This window comes from Rhinolophus sinicus, linkage group LG13 (assembly GCF_036562045.2).
Source record: "Rhinolophus sinicus isolate RSC01 linkage group LG13, ASM3656204v1, whole genome shotgun sequence".
NCBI classification, from domain to species: domain Eukaryota; kingdom Metazoa; phylum Chordata; class Mammalia; order Chiroptera; family Rhinolophidae; genus Rhinolophus; species Rhinolophus sinicus.
The window spans coordinates 36,832,561-36,855,843 of NC_133762.1; the positions used below are offsets into that span (position 1 = coordinate 36,832,561).

At 36.9% G+C, this 23,283-nt stretch overlaps 1 protein-coding gene and 1 pseudogene across 1 annotated transcript in view; one reads left to right on the forward strand and one right to left on the reverse strand.

Moving 5' to 3' along the window:
- The first annotated feature begins 1,381 nt into the window (after window positions 1-1,381).
- Window positions 1,382-23,283, forward strand: part of PIGU (phosphatidylinositol glycan anchor biosynthesis class U) — a 79,843-nt gene continuing 57,941 nt past the window's right edge. The window contains exons 1-3 of the mRNA XM_019733685.2: window positions 1,382-1,617; window positions 10,701-10,765; window positions 22,824-22,883. Of these exons, the coding sequence (XP_019589244.1) occupies window positions 1,488-1,617; window positions 10,701-10,765; window positions 22,824-22,883 (255 nt within the window). The 5' untranslated portion in view covers window positions 1,382-1,487. The remainder of the gene's footprint in view (window positions 1,618-10,700; window positions 10,766-22,823; window positions 22,884-23,283) is intronic.
- On the reverse strand, window positions 13,758-15,246 carry LOC141568282 (ATP synthase peripheral stalk subunit d, mitochondrial-like; annotated as a pseudogene).

Sequence of the window (23,283 nt, forward strand, 5' to 3'; positions counted from 1 at the left end):
GGTGCAACAATGTCACTGTATTATTCCCCAACACCCAGTATAGGGCCTGGGGATATAATGATCTTTTAAAAAACATATACACTTTCTGGTTTAAAATTCTCCAATGGCACATGGATTGCACTTTTAATAAAGCCCAAATTCAGGTCCCTACCTTATTGCCCCCCATCTGCTCTCCATCCACATTTTCCATTACTCTTTCCATTTAGACCATACCATACTTGTTTCCTTTTTCAAACACACCTTGTTGTTTCCTGACTCATAGTCTGTGCCCTCCACTTGGAAGCTCTGATTAATTTCTCATCCTTTAGGTCTTGGCTTAAATGTTACCTCTTCCCAGAGCCTTCCCTGACCACCCTGTCCAGTGTTACCACCACTACCCTTTGACCATGTTATTCTTGATCATGCAAACTGTTTCGTTTTATTCACGAATCTGAAATTTCCTTATATATTTATTTAATATTAACTATTATAGCTAACATTTAAGCACTCACCATAAGCACTTTTCATACATCAATGAAGTGGTGTGCTACTTAATGCTTATCAAAGGGCTCTCCAAACTCTGATTTGTAGTGTGTGCTGATTTCTGTGCTGTAAACACTCCCATCAGGAGGGATTTCAAGCTATCAACCTGATGTCACTAAACATTTTGGAAGGGCAGGGCAGTAACACACCATTATACAGTATTTGTCATAGTGATATAGCAGTGGTAAATAACCACAAGAGCACAGATAAAACAAAGTGTAGTAAAATAATTAGAAAGTGATGAGTTTTGAGTATTTATTACCTTGTTTTTAATATAACTTATTTAGATGTAAGTTTATATAATTTAATTTTTGATAACGGCTGTGTTTAAAAGCGACTGGCAAAATTTCTAAGCCTTCCTCAATAGTTTCTAGCGAGCCGGTAGGAGCCAATAATCAGCATATTTATCAGATGAGGGACCTGAGGCACAGACAAGGTTAAGCAATTTGCTTAAACCCGCGGAGCTAATAAATCTGTCTACTACTCCAAAATGTATCCTCAGAATCCAACACAGTGATTGGCAATGGTTGGAGTTCAATAAACAATTGTAAATACATTAATGCATATTTAATACTCTTTAAAAACATAAAAGGAAACATTTTAATGTTAAAACCATACACACAGAGTGAAATTAACATCTCTTTAACTCGCTCACAATCGTAGGAAGATAACTGCCTTTACTCGTCTACTTCCAGCAGTACTTCAGCCCCCGAGCACTTTTATAATTCACCTGTCATCACAGGAGACGTCGCCCAAACCTTTACTACAAACTTGAGACACCCCGCTTTCCGTCGTTCCGCCCTGTCTGGCCGCAAGGATTCCTGGGAGTAGTAGTCCCCAGTCTGGCGGCTCCGCTAGCAGTAGCGACGCGCGCCGGACCGCGGAACTACAAAGGGTGGCGCACAGGGCGCGAGGCTCTTCCTCCTCGCCTTTCCCTCCCCGCCGGCGCGCCCGCCCCAGCTATCATGGCGGCTCCCTTGGCCCTGGTGCTGGTGGTGGCCGTGACCGTGCGGGCGGCCTTGTTCCGCTCCAGTCTGGCCGAGTTCATCTCTGAGCGCGTGGAGGTGGTGTCCCCACTGAGCTCTTGGAAGAGAGGTGAGGACAGCGGCTCGAGTAGGCGGCCAGGTCCTGTCTGTGCTCCCCTGGCCTCTGTGAATGGGAGGCGGGGGCAGTGGCCAAAAGCTCAAGATTCTGAGGGAACTGATTCGGTCTGGTGTCCTCTGAGAGGGCGGAAGGGCGGGGCCTGAGGACGGCTGGTGAGGGAAGGGGGCGTGGGATTGTGGGGTGAGGTAGGGGCCTTCGGGTCGGGATCACCTGAGGGGTGGGGACCTGAGGGGGTGTGTCCCACTCGTGTACTGAGCCGAGGGGTGTGGTCTGAGGAAGGGTCTGAATAGGAAAAGAGCGTGGTGGGTGGAGTGAGAATTGAGGAGGGGCTTGAGATTTGTCGCGTGATCCGCTAGTGGTGCTCCCAGGGGTGTGGGGAGCAAACTTGCCTAAGTGAGGAGCGGATGTAAGGTGCTTAGACGCCTACTCTCAGTCTGGGACTTGCAGTGCAGCTTTTCCTATAGTTTCTTCTTCCTTCTTTAAGTTCTTCATTAAATATTGTTTTATATTAGGTTGGCGCAAAACCTAATATAAAACCGTTTAATTGCGGTTTAAAAAGTTAAAAATAATTGCAAAAACCCCAGTTACATTTGCATCAACCTAATACTAGAGCCTATAATGATACAGAATTTGGGCTGAAAGATACACAGATCCTTCTAGTGGGAGACACAGACAGTTAAAATCATTTATGAAAAGTGTACTTCCAATTCCTTCCTTGGAGTTCTCACCCTGAAGAAAGTGTCCTCTACTTTTCCAGTTTCCTAAGAATGAGGGGATTTGAGCTAACTCTTGAAGGATGCAGAGTTTGGAAAAGGAGATTAGAGAAAGGGGAGTTTCAGGTGACAGAAGTAAACATGATCAAGAAATGTTGAAATATGTGAAATGTCCGAAGCAGGGGAGAAATGGGGTATGGATTAGGTTATGACCAGTTTGAAGATTTTTCTTAAAAAAACTTTTTTTTTTTTTACATAAGTACAATATACATACAGTGCCCATATACTAAGTGTAGATCTTAATGAATTTTTACAAACTGTATATACCCATCTAGCCAGCACCCAGATCAAGAAACGGAACGGGCGGCCGGTTAGCTCAGTTGGTTAGAGCGCGGTGCTCTTAACAACAAGGTTGCTGGTTCGATCCCCACATGGGCCACTGTGAGCTGCACCCTCCACAACTAGATTGAAGCAACTACTTGACTTGGAGCCTATGGGTCCTGGAAAAACACACTTAAATAAATAAAAATTTAAAAAAAAAAAGAACATTACCAGCATCCCAGAAGTCCCCTTCCTGTGCTGGAACTTTAAATTCTAGAGTTTTGATGTGATCCCATGGACATTTTGGAACAGGGAATGGAATAATCAATGGGTATTTTATGAATAGAGGTAAGGTTTCCAAAAATACTATACATCTGAGACTATGATAAGCATTTTATTCTCCAGGTATTCTGTGTGTTACATGGTGATGTTTTCCCCATTTTACAGTTGAGGAAACTGAGATTTAGAGATGTTAAGTAATTTGCCCTGGATTCCCAGTGACAAATGGTAATAAAGGTAATAGTAATTCACATGTTTGATGGTAAGAGCTTAGACTTGATATCTTTCCGTATAATATTTGCATAATTGCTTGTTGAATAAACTGAATTGTTTGTTGAAGACACTTGGTTCCTGCTTGCTTCTGGATGCCAGAAGACCCAAGGCAGTATTAGGCCTTCCTTTCTCTGCTCTCTTAGCCCTTTATACAGACCTCTATTTAGAGCACTTCTCATCTTATATCATAATTATTTGTTTATATTTGGTTTCTCACTGTACTATGAGCTCCTTTAAGGTCAGAGCTGTTTTATTCATTCCCGAGTCCTTGGTGCCTGACCCAGATTAATTGCATAACTACTGTTGAATCAATATTGAAGGGAAAAAAACATAAGATCTGGTTACTTATGGGATAGACAGGGTGAAGGATCCAAGATGAGGCAATGTCATATGGTGATGAAGAGCACAGGGTCTGGTGTCTTAAGGGGTTGAGTCTTTTTCTGTCTCTGCCACTTACTCTCTGTGACCTCTAACATCTGTTTTCTCATCTGTGAAATAGGGAGTTATAATATGTACCCCATTAAATGAGGTAATCCATGTTGAAGCTCTTAGCTTCAACATAATAATGAAAATCAAAATGACTAATTCTAAGATTTTGAGTTTAAATGATAGGAAGAACAGTCGTGATATGGATGAAATGGATGAATCAGAAAGGATAGCAGTGTTTGAGGTATATATAAGGGGATAGAATGATAGTCAAAGATTTATGTCTGGAGCTTGGGGCCAATGTCAGAGCAAGAGAAAGATTTGGTAATCATCCATCTGGATCTGCTTAAGTCAAGATAATTATTTGTTTCATTTTGGGGGGGTTACAATATCTGTCAGTCACCTGTCTCCTGAGTATACTTGAAGATGGGATATTTTAAAAAGCCATTGATTGTATTAAACCCTAAAAGACAGGAATTTAAAAATATTGAAATAGGAACTTTTCTGGTTTCACATGACATTTTGCTTTTTGAGTGGCCATTTCTTTGGGTGAAAGGCCTTGGATCCAAATAGATTTTGATTGGCTGTAATTTTTAATGGGAATAAGTAAGAAGTTATATACCTGGAGGGGATGATTCTTGTTTTCAAATAACTGAAGGGTTTTAAATGGGTGTGTTGTCAATTCTTTTATGTGCAGATGATGGAATCCCAACTCAAACTGTCCAAATTTTAATAAAAAGGGAACTTATTGGCCTACATAATGGAATGGTCCAAGGGTAGATCCTGACTTCAGGCCTAGCTGGATCTGGAGACTCAATGATCTCATCAGGACTGATTCTTTTTCCATCTTGGTATTGACTGCATTCAGAAAGTCTCTTCCCAGGTATTGGCAAGATTGGCTACTAATAGCCTTTGACTTTTATATCCTCACAGTGTCAAGTCCAATGGAAAGAGGGTGCCTCTTCTTCAATAAGCACAACAAAAGTATTGAAATTGAACCACATTGCACTTATTTGGGTAATATGCCAACTCTGACACCAATTATTATGGTCAGACTGGGTCATGTATCCATATTTACCTCTTTGGAGAGGGGCAACCTTTCAAACCATGGAAAAGGGGGTTATCCCATAGGAAAACTAGGATGCTGTTACTAAAATAGGGGAAATTGATACTGGGCAGGGGGAAATAACAGATATCCTTTATAACAGCAAAGAGATTGCTCATTGTCACTCATTTCTACAGATCCTTCAGTTTATTTGATAGTCTAACTAAAATTTATACAAATTTCCTGGTTGACAAAATGCAAGCATGTGCTTCTTAGTCCAATAAAAATAATAATAACTGACACTGATGTAATGCTTTCTACATGTCAGGCACTGTTGTAAGCACTTTAGGGATATTAAAAAACTAATTTAACCTCTATAATGGCCGTATAATGTAAATTCTATTGTTAGCCCTATTTTATAGATGAGAAAATTGAAGCATCGAGAGATTGTCACTTGCCCAATGTCACATGTATTTTATGTGAATAGCTAGCAATCCTTAAGCGTGTCTGTTCCGCTAGAGTTCACTCTATACCATTTTGTCTAGAAACCTGTCATTTTCTGGCATTTCCTCAACCTTCTGTCATTTTCTGGCATTTCCTCAACCTGAGGATTACAAATTAGTATGGGCTCAGCTTCTTGAGTTAAGGGTAGAGTTCAAGGTATTAGTGCTTATTTAGAAACCCACCTCCAATGCAGCTGTGAGAGTCAGGGTCAGGAGGAACACTTCTGATAGTATTTAACTTAAAAAACCTTTTATTGTTAAATAAAATACAGGATTAGTAAGCCACATACAACAATGTTTGGTACAGTGAATTACTATAAAGCAAACACTTTTGTAATGATCGCCTAGGTTAAGAATCAGAACTTTGCCACTCACTCCAGAAGCCTTTCCATATGTCCCATGTCAATCACAGCTCCTTCACCCCCTCATAAGTAACCATTATGCTGACTTATTGTAATGACATCTTTACATTTATTTTGTTTTATTACCCAAATGATCATCCGTAGACACTGTAGCTTAGTCTTGCCCTGAAAGTTTTTATATGTCTTTTAAGTGTCCCTTACTTTAAGGTTCCTGTCCATACTGTCCTTTTCTTTAGTATTTATCTATTGAACACTCCAGACCATTTGACCTGCGGAGTTTCCCATAGTTTGGATTTTCCTGATTGTATATTCATGGTACAATTTAAGATGTCCTGTGGCCTCTGTATTTTCTGCAAATTGGCAGCTGGATCCAGAGGCTGGATATTAGTACTTTTTTGTTTTTTAGCTTTTCATTTGAAGTAATTTTAAACTTACAGGATATTTGTAAAGATAGTACAGAGAGATGCCATATACACTTCACCCAGCTTCCTCTAATGTCAACATCCCACATAATCATAGTACAGTGATCAAAATTGTGAGAATAACATTGATATAATACTAAACTATAGTAGTTATTCAGATTTTACCATTTTTTTCCACTGTTCTTTCTCTGTTCTGGGAGCTGACTGAAGATCCCATATTGCATTAGTTGTGTCTCCTTATTCTTCTCCAATCTGTGACAGTTCCTCCGCTTTTCCTTGGATTTCATGATCCTGATTCTTTTGCAGTGTACTACTGGTTAGGTATTTTGTAGAATGTTCCCCAATGTGGATTTGTCTAATGTTTTCTCATACGTTGAGATAATGGATTTTGGGGAAGAATCCCACTTACGAATAAGTGATGTGATTGGCTCAGTGCATTGGATTAGGCGGGTACATCCCATTGAAATATCTCATTACTGGTAATGTTAACTTTAATCCCTTGGTTAAGGCAGTATCTGCCTAGTTTCTCCACTGTAAAATTACTGTTTTCCCTTTTCAATTAATAAACATGTTGGGGTTATACGCGTACTTTGGAGCTCTACCCTTTTTCTCTTGAAGTTTTTGCCCACTACTTTTTATATTTATAGGTTGATCTTGCCTGTAGCAATCATTACTTTGGTGTTCTAATGGTGATTTTTCTATTTCCCTCATTCCTTCTTTATTTATTAATTAGAATTTTTCTGTAAGGAAGAGTTGTCCTTATTTATGTATATATCATATCAGTATGGACTCATGGGTATTTATTTTATTCTCAGGATTATAATTTATTTATTTTGTTGCTCAAATTATTCTATCTTTGGCCATTGGGACCTCTTTTGGTTGACTCCTTTTTCCTTTCTCTGTACTTTTGACACATCTCCCTCTCACCTGTTTTTTTTTTTTTTTTTTTTAAGCTCTCCGTTACCTACTGGAACCACAAGGTGTTCCAGACTTACATTGTATTTTCCTGATCCAACCTTGGAATAAACTACTTCTCCAAGGAGCCCTGGTTCCTTTTATTGGAGAATATTATTTAGAAACCAAGATCTGGATGTTAGATGTGTTTATTGCTCCTGGGATGACACTGTTTCTTGGGCCCTTTGGGCTAGAAATATAAGGATGCCACTTCTTTTGAACAAGCTGAATGCATGCTCTTCCTGATATGGGAAGCTCAACGACAGTGTTTGCGTTATACCAGGTGATATGCTTTTATTATCACCCATAGGAAAAGGATATCAATGTAACTAAATACGAATTGTTTCATGGGATCAATTAAGAGTTGAAAGATTTTATCCAAAAAACAAACAAACAAACAAATAAACACCAACTTATGTTTTAGAATAGTTGATCAAAATTAATTACCTTTTATAATCAACTATTCAAAAACATTAGTTGTTGGATACTAATCCCATGAAGCAGAAATGTTTTTCAGTTGCTCTGGTATACTTTTCACAGTTTTTATTTTGCAGGGTACTCTAGGAAAAAGAATGGCTTAAAGTTGTGGGTTCTTCAGGGTTTTTTTTTTAATTGATTTTTGTTGTTGTTGTTTCTTTAATCCAAACAGGCATTTTGTGAAACCTACATTAAAATACTTCCAGCAAAATATTATTGAAACATTGTTATGTGTAATAGAATTTGGGGGCCCTGATTATTCTTTTCCACGTGGAATAGATTCACTATTATATTCTGGAGGATTTTGGCATTCTATAACTGAGATGTTCCCAAACGCACTGCCGACCGTGCCAATTTCTCAATCATGTGCACCAAAGTAAGAAAAAGAAGGACATTGTAAGAAGCTTATCATTAAAGCTAAATGTATTCAAGTAAAAATATTGTGAGTTTATGCTCCTCCTACACTTTTTAATGTTATAGATGGTGGTAGTAAATGGTAATGTTTGTTTTTTTAAAAATGTTTTTACATGAGGTTGAGTCTTCCTCCAGATCAATTATCTATTAAATAATATGAGATCATATTTAATCAAGATAGCAGAGCCACATTCCAGGCACTTGCCAGAGAACACATTAACAAATTCACTGGTGTACAGTATCTAGGCAAAATATATCTGAGACAAAATACATTTTAGACAATTGCCTGAACGGTGTGCGGTCTGTTCCTCTAGCTGCATAATCTAGAATCTTCCTCTGGATTAAACCAATGGAGAGTGATCTTCCTGATGTTCGTGGGGTGGGGGAGGAGGTGGGAGTGGTGGGGCGAGGGGGTTGCCATTGGCTTAGATTGAGAGTTGCCTTGTAAAGTGCCCTGATGAATTACCTCCATGGGTCTCCAGTAAAGCTCTTAGTGAAGGGTTTAATAGTTGTGTTACACAGCCTCTCTTCATGTGGCTCCTTAAGGGAAATTTCTTGCTGGTCTTAGTGTAAGGACCAGTTAGAATTTGCTTGAGCTATGGATTTTATTTTATAGCCACTGTGAATTGTATAACCGATTAGGTTTCCTTCTAGGGTGGGTCTGTAAAGTTTAAAACCATATTTATGGCCCACTCATTACCAATATATAGGTTTTTTTTTCCTTCTTGCTTTTTTCTCTTTTGCTTTTTTATTTTATACAGTTTTTTTTTTTTTTTTGGAATAAGACTTTGTCACTTTGATTCTTTTTTATTTATTTATGTTTAAATAGATAATTCAAACACATGGTTAAAAAAATCAAAGATGCAAAAGGTTGTTTGATTAAAAGACCCCTTACCACCACTTTCCTATAACCACCTAGTTCTGTTGGGAATAGTTTTTCATGTATATCAGTTTCTTATGTATACTTGTGACATGTTTTATGCATCTATAAGCTTATTTTATAGCTTTTTGTGGCTTCTGTTTTATGTTTTTTTCTTATCCTTCTTCACTCACTTTCTTTAAAAATTATTTTTTCTGTTTTTTTTAATAATTATAAAATAATACATGTTCATTGCTAACGATTCAGATATTGAAGAAAACATAAAAGAAACTAAACATCTATAATCTTGTCACCCAGAGATGGTCACTGTTAACATTTTTTTTGTTTGTCTTACGTAATGTTTATGTTTAATGTTTATTTTGAGGCATTTATCATTAAATACATATTCATTCTCAAATAATTGAATGAATGCTTATAAATGTTTAAAATAAAATTCGATTGTATTTTACGTGCTGTTATGACCGCTTTTCTTTAAGAGTATTCATAGACATCTTTCCTTCAGTAAATATATATCTGTAATATACTTTTTTAACTTTAACTCTTAATTTTGAAATAACTTTAGATTTTCAAAAAAGTTACAAAAATATACATAGAGTTCCTATTTATCTTTCATCCAGCTTCTTCTATATGTAGGGTAATATCCTACATAACCATGGTACAGTGACCTAACCTAGAAAATTAACACTGATACAATACTATTAATTAATCTACACAACTTATTAGAATTTTACCAATTGTTCCATTAATGTCCTTTTTCTTGTCCAAGATCCAATCCGTGATCCCACATTGCATTCAGTTGTTATGTATCCTTAGTTGCTTTCCACCTGGCTACTTCCTCAGACTTCACATATTTAAACAGCACCGGCCAGTTATTTTGTCTCTCAACTTGGGTTTGCCTAATGTTTTCTCATGATTAGGTTAAAGTTATGTTTCTCTGGCAAGGATACCAGATTTTTGGCATAAGAACTATGAAAGTGTTTTTATCCCCATCTTATTGACTCTTACCAGGAGGTACTTGATGTTGATAATATTAACTGGTCAATGTATTACTGGTGACGTATGCTTCAGTCACGTGATTAAGGTAGTGAATGCAGTTTTATTCACAAAAATTACTATTTTTCCCCTTGCAAATATTCTGTTTCTCATCATATTTTTACCCACTAATTTTAGTATCCATTAATGATACTTGCCTTTTACAATTACTATGGGGTCTGCCAAATGATTTTCTGTTTCTCTTTCCTTCTATATTTAATACTTATAATTCTCTGTAAGGAAGAGCTTTCTTTTTTCTTGTTTATATCATAGTATGATTTTTAACCATAAAGTATATTTGTCTACCCATTCATCCATATGTATATGCATATCACAATTTAAATAAATCATTAATGGACACTGGAATTATTTTTAATTTTTCAGTACTCTGAGTGTGATAATGAACATACTTCTTTGGGTATTTTTCCAATTATTTCCCTAGGATAAATTGCCCTAAGAACAATCATTTCTGAGTCAAAATGCACACACTCACAAAGTACATATTGCCCTGAAGAAAAATTAATACAACTATCACTCAAGCAAGCACATATGAAAGTGACTACCCATTTCCCCACCATATGGACAACATTTCTCACCAGCTTCTAATTTGGTATCTTACTGTGTTTCGGAATGGAGCAGACTATCCATAAATGAAATACTTTTTAGAGTAGGTGGAAGTTACAAGAAAATGGAAAGAAGCTCATAGTTTAATATAAAATGTTCTCATAATGAGTGCTTCCCCACAATGGAATGGGATACTCTGTATGGAATAAAGCTCCTCATTATCAGAAATGCTCAAATCAAAAAAAAAAAAAAAAAATGCTCAAATCAAAACTTAAAGTGACTTGCTGGGAATGAGGTAAAGGGGGTTAGATAACCTGTAAGGTCCTTCTCGGTCCTGGGAGTGTCTAACACTTTGGTTTACGGCCATCTGCATATGTTTTTGAAGTAAGAGTGATGTCTTACTTTTCAGTGGTTGAAGGCCTCTCACTGTTGGACTTGGGAGTGTCTCCGTATTCTGGAGCAGTATTTCATGAAGTAAGTGTTCTTGTTTTCTTTTCTGGGTACTAAGAGTAATTCATAGTCACAGATACCAAAGCCTAACCTCTAGTTAGTCCAAACATTTTAAAAGATCTAGTTTTGAAAATCATATATAGAAACAGTCCTTTTTAAGATGTCCTTCACGTAAGAAGGTTTCACGTTTGCAGTGGAAACGGTCCAGATTCAGATTGTACTTTGGGGAAGCAGATGAGAGAGACTTGTAGATGTTACCATTTTTAATAGCAACTAAGTTGTAAACAGTTCCCAGTTCATGAGTAGGTTGTATGCTAATTGGCATGTCATTGGTTCTTTGGAACATGCTTTCCCATGAAAACTGACAGCCATGTTGGTTTCTTAGCCCACAAAAGCCTCTTTAACCCATTAAAAAATTAACCCTTAATAGGATTAATAATAATAGTAAAATCACTCTTAGTTCACCATCATCTCTTGCTTGGGTTACTGCAACAGCTTCCTGACAAGTCTTTCTGCATTGTCTTGCAACTTTCTTCTGCAGTCAGAACTGTCTTTCTGAAATGGGAACCTGATTTTGTCACTGTCTTGCTCAGTACCTGTGAATGCTCACCACTGACCTCAGGGTGAAATCCAAACACCTTATGAGACATAAAGTCCTGTGGGCCCTGCTCACCACGTCAACCACATTTCTTTCGATTCTTCCCTTCCCACTCTTATTGGCCATGTTTTTTTATTACCTATGTGTCTTTACACATGATGTGTCTCCTTATAGAGGGCCATTCTTCCCTCTTTCTGTGGTTGATTCTCTGTTCTGGTATTAGCTTAGGTTTTACCCCTCCAGTAAGCCATCACTCATCACCTTAGACTAGGTTAGATGTTCCTCCTGTACTTTGCAAAGCATCTCGTGCTTATCCTTTTCATGGCTCATATCATACTCTTGAAATTGCCTGTGTACTTGTTTTGCCCATTATAATATATACTCCTCAGAACAAGTACTGGCACCTGTTCTTCACTTATTTTTCAATAGTGTGGAGCTCTGTATCTGCGTGTGTATTCCAGTCCCTCCCTCCTTTCTCTCTTTCCTTTAATGAAGATTTGTTAAGTGTGCACCAAATGTCAGCTATGCTGCAAGGAACTAATATAGAACAAGATACAGTATTTGACCTCATGGTATTTATATTTCTGAGAGAGACAGTGAGTTAGTAAAAAAGAAACATCTCAGCGCAAAGAATATCACCAGGGATAAAGAAGGTCATTTCATCACAATAATGGTGTCAATTCGTCAAGAAGACATAGCAATTCTAAGTTTGAAAATACATGAAGACTGTAAGAGCTGCAAGGAGAAATAGACAAATCTTCAATTATAGTCGGAGATTTTAATATCCTTCTCTAAATGACTGATAAAACAAGCAGACAGAAAGCCAACAAAGGTATAGAAGACTTGAACAACACTGTCAACCAACTTTACTTCATTGACATTCATAGAACATTCCATCCAACAACAGTAAAATACATAATCTTTTGAAATGCACATGGAACATATGCCAGATAGACCGTATTCTGGGCCATAAAACAAGACTCAATACATTTAAAAAGATTGAGGTCATACAGAGTATATTCTCTGACCACAATAGAACTAAATAAAAAATTGATATCAGAAAGATATCTGAAAAATCTCCAAATATTTGAAAACTAATATATTCCTGAATAACCCATGAATTGAAGAAGAAATCAGAAGAGAAATTATTAGGTTGGTGCAAAAGTAATTGCAGTTTAAAAAGTTAAAAATAATTGCAAAAACCACAATTACTTTTGCAAAAACCTGATACCGTGTTTCCCTGACAATAAGACCTAGCCGGACAATCAGCTCTAATGTATCTTTTGGAGCAAAAATTAATATAAGACCCGGTATTATATTATGTTATATTTATTATATTAGACCCAGTGTTATAGTAAAATAAGACCTGGTCTTATATAAGACCCGGTATTATATTATACCTGGTCTTATAGTAAAATAAGACCAAGTCTTACATTAATTTTTGCTCCAAAAGATACATTAGAGCTGATTGTCCGGCTAGATCTTATTTTCGGGGAAACACTAGAAAGTATTTGAACTGAGTTAAAATGAAAACACAACCTGTCAGAATATATGGGATGTCACTAAAGCAGTACTTAGGGGGATATTTATAGTGTTAAATGCCTATGTGAGAAAAGAAGAAAGGTCTCAAATCAATCACCTCAGTTCTACCTTAAGAAACTAGGAAAAGAAGATACATTCAAAGTAAGAAGAATAAAATAAATAATAAATATCTGAGTAGAAAAAATGAAATACAAAAACAGAAAAACAATAGTGAAAAATCTCGGAAACAAAGTTAGTTCTTTGGGATGAACAGTAAAATTGATAAACTTTTGGGAATGGTGGATATGTTCACTATCTCGATTGTGGTGATGGTTTCATGGATGTATATACATTGGTCAAAATTGATCAAGTTGTACACTTTAAACATGTGCAGTTTATTTTATACTAATTTTTCCTCCATTAAGCTAACGTTAAAAAACAATGAGATTTCAGTTAAGTGATAAGTACATGTAAAACATTAAAGCTGAGTAAAGGGATAAAGAGTGATAGTCCTATGTGTGTCACTGTTTTAGATAGTGTGTTCAGGGAAGGCACTCTGAGGAAGTGAAATTTGAATAAGAGATCTAAGTGAAGCTAGCAAGCTTATGATGGCCCTGATTTGGGAATGAGCTTGGCATTTGTGAGTTGCAGAAAGATGACCAGTGTTAGTAAGGCAGAATGAGCAAAGGGGAGAATAATAGAGATAAATTGTGAGAAGAAGTTAGGGATGGGATTATGTAGGACTTTTTGTAGACATGTTTAGGAATTTGGTTCCTTCTTTCCTCCCTGCCTTCCTTTTTTCCTCTCTCCTTCCGTCCCTATCTATCTTTTAATATAATTATTTTTAAGGTCCAGGGTTTGTAATATGAGGGCCAGAGCTTCCTCCCAGACTCAAGTTTATAAAGTCTCAGTTGGCTGGTGAGGCCAATTGGGATACTTCTTGTCTAATTTGGTTTCTGGGAGGACTTCATTCATGTCCTCAATGGTTATTTGATCAAATGGAATTATGTTCTTTATCTTCTTCAGCTCTTACCCATGTTCTTCAATCCTGGCCTTTGAGAGAGACAAGAACTCAGCACAGCTTTTCACATCTTATTTTTCTTTAGCATCCACCTGGAAGTGTATTTATCCTCTGGCACAGGAACCTTCAGGGCATTAAGCTTCTTCTCAAAGCCATGTGCCAAGTTGGCCTTCACCACAGTGGCCTTGTAGTAATCCCAGTCGATAGCAGGTAGAGTCTCAGGTAGCGTAGCCAACCTGGAGGTGAGGGTCTCATTTCAGGATTTCAGGGAGTTATCAGTGACCTTTTGGGCTCAGGGTATGATCTCCGCAAAAGCTCCCCAGTCAATGCCTTTTTAGAGCGAGTTTTCACCCTGAGATTCTTCACCAACCCCAACCTGCCCACAATAGCAAGTCGATTTTATTTTTACTGTGATGAGAAGACACTGGAGACTTTTAAACCAGGAGAGAAGTAGTCATATTTATTTTACATTTGATAAATATTGCTGTGGATACTGTGAGGGAAATTGACTCCAGGGATAAGAGATTAAGGAGGGAAAATGATTAGGATGCTTAGACAGTAGTCTAAGAAGAATGATGGTGGCTTGGATCTAGGGTGGTAACAATGATCATGGTGTAAAGCGATTAGATTCTTTTTAAAAATGACTAGATTCTAGTTATATTTCTAGGGGTAAACTTGTTAATAGATTTGATGTGAGATATGAAGGCAAGAGAGAATTCAAGGATACGACACAAAGATAGTACGTAGGTTTTTGTTCTGAGTAATTGAGCGAATTATGGTATTATTTAATGAGATCCTCCGTACTAAGGGAGGAACAGGTTTTAGTGGGGTGGGAAATAAGAGTTCAGATTTCACCATGTTAAGTTTAAAGCGCTTATTAGATATCCAAATGGCAATGTTAAGGCAATTGGCCATATAAATGTGAAGAGCCGTCCAGGCTGGAGATATAAAATTGGGATCAGTCTACAGATAATATTTGAAAACACGGGACTGGATGTGATCACCTAGTGTGATAGCCAGCCTCCAAGATGGCCCCCAAAGGTTTCCAGCTTCTGGTATTCACACTCGAGTAGTCCTTTCTCACATTGTATCAGAGTTGGTCTGTGTGACCAAGAGAATACAGCAGAAATGGTGCTGGTGTGTCACTAACTAGGTTAGGTAATAAAAGACACTGCAGCTTCCGTCTTAGACTTTCTCTATCATGGATCACATGCTCTGGGGGAAGCCATGTCATGACCAACCTTATGGAGAGGCCTTTGTGATGAGGAACTTAATCTTCCTGTCAAGAGCCAAATGCGTAAGCGTGGAAGCAGAAATTCAAGCCCCTTTACAGACTGCAATGTCAGCCGACAGCTGCAGCCTCATAAGAGACTCTGCCAGAACCACCCACTTAAGCCACTCCTGGTTTACTGAGTCTCAGACACTGTGTGAGATAATGTGTGTTGTTTTAAGCTTTTAAGTTTTAGAATAATTTATTACACAGAAATAGACAAGTAAGACACATAGGGAGTGAATTTACGTGAAGAATACTGAGACCTGGAGCACTCCAATTCATCAAAGTTGGGAAGGGGAAGAGGAGCTAGCAAATAAAAATGAAAAGGAGGAAAATCAAGAGAATGTAGTGCATGGAAGCCAGATGAAGAAATACTTCAATGTCAAACGCTATTGCAAGGTTGGGAAAATTCGGATTCAAGATTGATGATTGATTTGCCAAAATTGAGATCTTTGAAGACTTTGGCAACAGTGTTTTCAGTGGAGTATAGGGACAAGAGACTGATTGAAGTACATTGAGACAGGGACAACCTTTTTGAGGACTTTTGCTCCAAAGGAGGGCAGAGAAATGATATGGTAACTAGAGGGAGATGTCTCTTGAAGACTTTTTAAATAAGGATCTGAATATTTACTTGCTGATAGAAATAATCCTGTGGATATTTGGTGATATATGAGGAAGAGGATAATTGAGTGAGCAGTGTCTTTGAGGAGGCAAGAAGGAATGGGATCTAGTTCATAGGTGGAGGATTTGGCTTTATATAAGAAGAAAGGAAGTTCATCTGTTGTTAATAAGAGACAGGTAGAGAATATAGAGACAGGAAGTCGGTCAACTGGGTAGCAAGAAAAAGGTGGTTCTCATTTAATGCTTCTCTTTTCTTAGTGAAATAAGAAATGAGGTTCTCGGATGAAAGTTAGAAGTGGAAAGGAAAGTTGGAGATTGAGGAGACAGGAAGATGTGAAATAGTCTTCAGGAAGAATATGTCAAATGAATAAATGGAAGAGCTATGGTATATCTAGCCACTTAACAATAGTTTAAAATGTTGTTTCTCTGGGAAAATTCTTAGATACAATGAAGGAGCCTAGAATACATTCTTACTCTTCTTAGGGTGTGTGTGTGTGTGTGTGTGTGTGTGTGTGTGTGTGTGTGTGTAGAGGGGGATAAAGACATGAAGTAGTAATTTCCAGCTACAAGAAGTATGTTAACTCTCTATACTTGTTTAATAAAAGATACGATATATAATAAAAGATAACCTCTTTAGGACTTTGAATTAAGGGGTAAGAACAGTTGCTTCCCTCAAACACAGTGGGGACAACTTTAAACTCAGAGTCCCTTGCTTCTCATTCTTGAATATGGGTTAATTTCCTTATAATCTGGGTGTTCATAAATCAAGAGCTTTTATATTTTAATATAGTTTCTTTAAGTAATAGAATATTAAGAAATAAAATTATGTCAAGTCGAATGAAAAGAACACTTTTGAAAAGAAAGTTTGTCATTGCTTTGCATTGTTTCTTAATATTCAGCAGATTTTATTATGTAGTTCTTAGGGAAAGGTAAAAATATGTGAAAGTGGAGAAGGAAAATGTGTACAGGAAGGAAAAAAGGAATTTAGCAACCACAGTTTGGATTTTATGACTGCCTTCAGAACATGTTTCTGTGTTCTATGTTTAGCTAAGTACTGATAGTTAAATTGCGAGTTTATTCATATATACCCTACCATGAATGGAACTGGTCACCCAAATGGAGATGTAGCATAAAGACAAATTATGCTTCTCTAGAATAGTATTATGTACAATTAAAATACTGCATACATGTTAGTTCATTATGGAAACCAGCCCATTTACTGATAGGCTTTTTGAGAACTATTTGTTCTGATATTTCTAAGACTGATTTAGAGCCATTCTAAACTATCTGAAGCATCAAAACACTTTGAAAGGAAGCTATTGGTAATATAAATATCAAGTTACTACTTACTAACAAAGATAAATGGGAAAAAAAGAATCCATTAGTAGATAGTTGTAAAAGCTTAATCCTTTTAGAACCTTGAAAGGCAAAGCTGATGCCCTTGTTTTCAAAAAGAGGTAAAAAGTTGATCTCACGTAGCAAATATATTGAGGTTTACGGTATGCTAGGCACTGTGCTAAGTACTTTGTGCACATTACCACTTTATCTTCCCAAGAACCCTGTGAAATAGGTCACTATTCTTATTTTATAGCCAAGGAAACTAAGGCTCAGAGGGGAAAACAACGTGCCCAAAGTTACACAGGTAGAATCTAGTTTTAAACCTGAATCTGACTCTAAAGCCTTGTTCTTTCTACCAAACTAGCTTGTTCTCACTAAAAAGCCTGTCAGTAATCTTTACAATATTATAGGACACATTTTTGCATGTGGTTGGGTTTGGGAAGAGGTGCTCCTGAGTCACCAGCATGGGCTCACTAAAACCAAATCATGCAATTTCCTTATGTTTCTGGTGGATTAGTGAACTGGCTTTTAGTAGTAGAACAACCCTCCTGCCTAGAACAATTAGAAAAGCAGGATGAATACAAAAGACATGTGTTTGAAGGCATTGGAAAGTACCAAGATAGCCAGGACTCAAGGGGCCAAGATGCCAGAGAGGAAAAGTACAAAAAGTGAGACTGACATTCTGAGCTGCTTTCTCCTTGATACATTTACCAGGTTATAAGAGGCACAGGCTGAGAGGCAGAGAAACAGAACAGAAATTGGCTGTGAGGTTAAGGAGCTGTTGACAATCTCACAGTGCTTGGGAACTACAAATTTGAGTGCATGGCCAACCGAAGTGGCAGGTTCTAGTAGAGGACTTGGCTTCCAGGTGGGACTTCTGAAGGACTATGCTCGCAGAAGAAGGGTAGACCACATTATAGACTAGTTTTACAAAGACTGAATCTAGCTTCTAATTAGCTATATCTCTAATTAGATTAATGTGATATAATTCTATTCTAATTGCTTGCCAGAAGCATAAAGAGATCCTTTCTGGAGGAAAATAGCCTCAATCCAGCATCTCTGCAATTTTTCATATACAATGTCCATCAGTCAATCAAAAATTACCAAGCATAATAAGAGACAGAAACAACAGGCAATAAAAACAGATTCACAAGTGATACAGATATTGAGTTATCAAAGTTGAACTTTAAAAAATAACTGATCAACACCCGTTAGAATGGCTATCATCAACAAGACAAATAGTAACAACTGTTGGAGAGGCTGTGGAGAAAAAGGAACCCTCATACACTGTTGGTGGGAATGGAGATTGGTGCAGCCTCTATGGAAGGCAGTGTGAAGATTCCTCAAAAAATTAAAAATAAAATTACCATATGACCCAGCAGTCCCTCTCCTGGGTATCTACCCAAAAAATCTGAAAACATTTATCTGTAAAGATACATGTGCTCCGATGCTCATTACAGCATTATTTATGGTGGCCAAGACCTGGAAACAACCAAAGTGTCCTTCGATAGATGAATGGATAAAGAAGTTGTGGTATATGTGCACCATGGAATACTATTGTGCCATAAGAAAAGATGAAATAGTACCATTTGCGACAATGTGAGCGGATCTTGAGATTATAATGCTAAGCAGAATGAGTCAGACAGAAAAAGTCGAGAACCATCTAATTTCACTGATATGTGGTATATAAAACCGAAAACAACAAAGGAACAAGACAAACAAATGAAGAAACAAAAACTCATAGACATAGACAATAGTTTAGTGGTTACCAGAGGGTAGGGTGGGAGGGGGGTGGTAGATGAGGGTAAACGGGGTCTAATATATGGTGATGGAAAGAGAACTGACTCTGGGTGGTGAACACAATGTGATATATAGATGATGCATTACAGAATTGTACACCTGAAATCTATGTAACTTTACTAACAATTGTCACCCTGATAAACTTCAATTAAAAAAAACCAAAAAACTAATCAATGATTAGTATGTGCAAAAATAGATGACAAGACAGAGAATTTCACCAGGGAACTGTAATATATAAAAATGAATCAAATAGATACTCTAGAACTGGCAAACATAATTACAAATTAAGAATGCAATAAGTGAGTTTAATAGCAGATTACACAAAGCTAATGAGAGGATTAGTGATCTGGAAGATGGGTCTATAGAAAATATCCAGGCTGAAGCTCGGAGAGAAAAGGGTAGAAAATATAGAAGAAAATTAAGGGCCTGCCTGGTGGCTCAGGTGATTGGAGCACTGTGCTCCTAACACCAAGGTCACCAGTTCGATGCCCCCTCTACAGCTAAGATTGTGAACAGCAGCTCTCCCTGGAGCTGGGCTGCCATGAGCAGCCGGAGGTGGGCGTGAGCTTCTGTGTGATGCTGAGGGCTACCATGTGCTGCCATCAGTGGCCAGTGCCCGGTGTGAGTGGCCGGCAGCCGGCGAGAGCTGCCGTGAGCTGCTGTGAGTGGCCGACCGGCGACCGACTGCCTCAGCTGGGTGGGGGAGGGAGCGCAAGGCTCATCATACCAGCGTGGGCTGGGGAGCTGTGTCCTACTCAACTAGACTGAGAATCATCGGCCTGAACTGGAGTGTGGGGTGGAGGGAGGCGGAAAAAGAGGGGGAAAAAAAGAAAACAATTAAAATAAAAGCTCTATGAGACACAGTAAAAAAGGTTTAACATATGTATAAATGGAGTTTCAGAATTGGCAGAAGCAATATTTGAAGAGATTAGTGGCTGAAAATTTTTCCATATTTATGAAAGATTTCAAGTCAAGAAGCTCTATAAGCCCGAGCAGGATAAATTCAAAGAAAAACATACATCATGAAAAACTGCCCAAAACCAAAGACAGGTTAAAAGCTGCCATGAGGGTATTATCTTTAAAGAACAGCAAAATGGAAACTAATTTTTCAACAAAAGTGGTGGAATCCAGAAGGCAATGGAAAGTTATCTTTATAGTGTTGAAGGAAAATAACTGCCAACATTGAATTCTATACTATGTGAAAATATCTCTCAGAAGTGAAGGCAAAATAAAGATATTTCCAAGCAAATAAAAATTGATAGAATTTATTGCCAGACGACTTGCATTTAAAAAATACAAAAAGGCAGAAGGGTTGATTATGTCCTTGACAGCCTCATGGAGTATAGGAAGGAATAAATAACAATGAAAAAGGTAAATGTGTGGGTAAATTCTAAATAAATATTGACTGTATAAAATAATAATAATGTATTATGGGTTTAATATATAGAATTAAAGTTATAACAACACAAAAAAGTTATAACAACAATAATAGAAATGGTTGGGAGAAGCCGTATGGTGTTAAAGTGTTCAAAGGTCTAGGAAGTGGTAAAAGTAATAATTTATAGTATACTCTAATTAAAGTCCACAACGTATGTCATAATCTGCAGGTTAACCACTAAAGGAATAGTAGCTAAATGTACAACCAACAAGCTAATAGAGGGGAAAAATGGAATAATAAAAAAAATGCAGAAGCAAATAAGGAAGAAGAGAAAATAACATAAAGAAATTGAAAAATAGCATAAATGGAAAATAAAATAGTAAGATGATAAACACAAATATTTCAGTCGTTACATTAAATATGAATAGACTAAAAATCCAACTAAAGATAATGATTATCAGATTGGGTTAAAGAAAAATAATTGTATGTTGCTTTTAAGAAATACATCTTGGGCTGGCCGGGTGGTTCAAACGGTTGGAGCTCTGTGCTCCCAACGCCAAAGGCTGCCAGCTCAGTTCCTACATGGGCTATTGGGCTCTCAACCACAAAGTTGCTGGTTCGATTCCTCGACTCCCGCAAGGGATGGTGGACTCCGCTCCCTGCGACTAACAATGGCAACTGGACCTGGAGCTGAGCTGCGCCCTCCACAACTAAGATTGAAAGGACAACAGCTTGACTTGGAAAAAGGCCTGGAAGTGCACATTGTTCCCCTTCCCCAATAAAATCTTTAAAAAGAAAAAATACATCTTACATATAAGGACACAACATGGAAAGTAAAATATAGGAGAAGATATATCATGCAAACATTAAACCAAAGAAGCTGATGTAGCTATACTAATATCAGATAAGGAAGACTTTAAGGCTAGAAACATTACTAGAGGTAAAGGATTATTTTATGATGATAAAAAGATCACTCAGAAGATAAGAGTAATTCTACATATAAATGCATCTAATTAAATAGCTTCAAAATATATAAACCAGCAATGGCATAACTAAAAGTAGAAATAGACGAATTCACAGTCATAGAGGGAGATCTTTAACATACCTCTCTTAGTCACTGATATAACTAACGACTGAAAAACCAATAAGAATATAGAAGATTTGAACAAATCATTAACAAAGTTAACCTAATATCATATATAGAATCCTACTCCCATAAATAGTATGCACATTCTTTTTAAGTGTATATGGAGCATTTACCAAAAATAACATATAGTGAACCACAAAGCAAGTCACAACACATTTTAAATGATTGAAATCATACCGAGTATTTTCTATGACCACAGTAGAATTAAGCTAGAAAGGTTATAAAAATAAAACTTACAAATAATTGGAAATTGAACACTGTACATTTTAAAGTAGTGTCAGTTAAAGAAGAAATCTCAGCAGAAATTAGAATATTTTGAACCGAATAATTTTGAAAAAAAAATCAAAACTTGTGTGATGCAGCTAACACCATACTCAGAGGAAAAGTTACTGCCTTAAATGAATATATTAGGACAGAAGAAAGTCTGAAAATCAGTGATCTAGGTGTCATTAGAAAAAGGAAAGCAATTATCCCCAGAAAAAGTTGAAGGAAGAATTGTATATTGTATTGTGAAGTTCAAAAATTAATGAAATAGAAAACAAAAGTCTAATAATCAACAAAAACCCAAAGTTAATTCTTTGAAAGAGTAATAAAATTAAGAACTCTCTGGCAAAATTTGTCAAGATAAAAAAGAAGATACAGATTACCAATATCAGGAATGAAAAAGGGAACATCACTATAGTTCCTATAGTCATTAAAATATATTATGCACAATTTTATGCCAAAAATTTGGAAAATTTAGACGAAATGAACAAATTCCTAGATTACCACAACTTACCTAAACTGGTAAAGAAAAACTAGCAATCTGAGTGGTGTTTTATCTGTGAAAAAAATTACATGTGTAATTAGGAATGAAAATTAAATCTTGAATATGTAATAAAAAGTCTTGTCTCAAAGAAAAGGCTTAGATGGCTTCACAGTAAGTGAATTTTCCCAACTCTTTGAGGAGGACATAATTCTAATAATATAAAACAGCTCAAAGAACAGAAGGAGCGAAAAACATTTCTCAATTTATTTTAGGAGTTCACCATTCTTGGTCTACTGTGGAGTTCCCCTTAGCTGTTATATGTCTTAAGAATTGACGTTCATCTCATACCTTTAATATGTTAACAGTTCTTAAACAGATACTTAACACATATCGGATTTTGTTTGTTCTCTTTATACAATTTAGCAAATAGTCCCAGTGGCACAAAATGATCCAATGATAAAATTATTCTCCCTCATATATGTACACTGGCCAACTAGCATTAGAACAGTATCCTAGGAAAGAGATTTTTGCTGACAAAATGGCTTCTTCCCTTTACTCTGGAAACTGATAATAGCAAGATTTGACTTAAAAGTAAGATTTAACTTAATTTTCTTGCTTATTTGTTTTTTTCCTGCAGACTCCATTAATAATATACCTCTTTCACTTCCTGATTGACTATGCTGAATTGGTGTTTATGGTAAGCAACCTTGCATGTAAAATCAGTATGTATGTATTTACATTTTTATTGTCTTTAATCTTCTTGTTTTTAAGAAAAAAATCTATTTTAGGAGCTCAGGCATTTGTCAGAATATAAAAGCAAAACCCTATCTTTAATTTGACTTCATTGCAACTATGATAGTAGAGTTGACCCTTAAACAATGTGAGGATGCCAACCCCCTGTAGTCAAAAATCTGTGTATAATTTTGACTCCCCCAAAGCTTAAGTTGTCCCTCAGTATCTAGGGTGTTGGTTCCAGGAACCTGTGCCCTGTGAATACCAAAAATCCGTGGATGCTCAAGTCCTCTAAATAAAATGGTGTATGTAGATTAGTGCATACAGTTGGCCCTCCCAACCCTGGATGGAAAATATTACAGGTA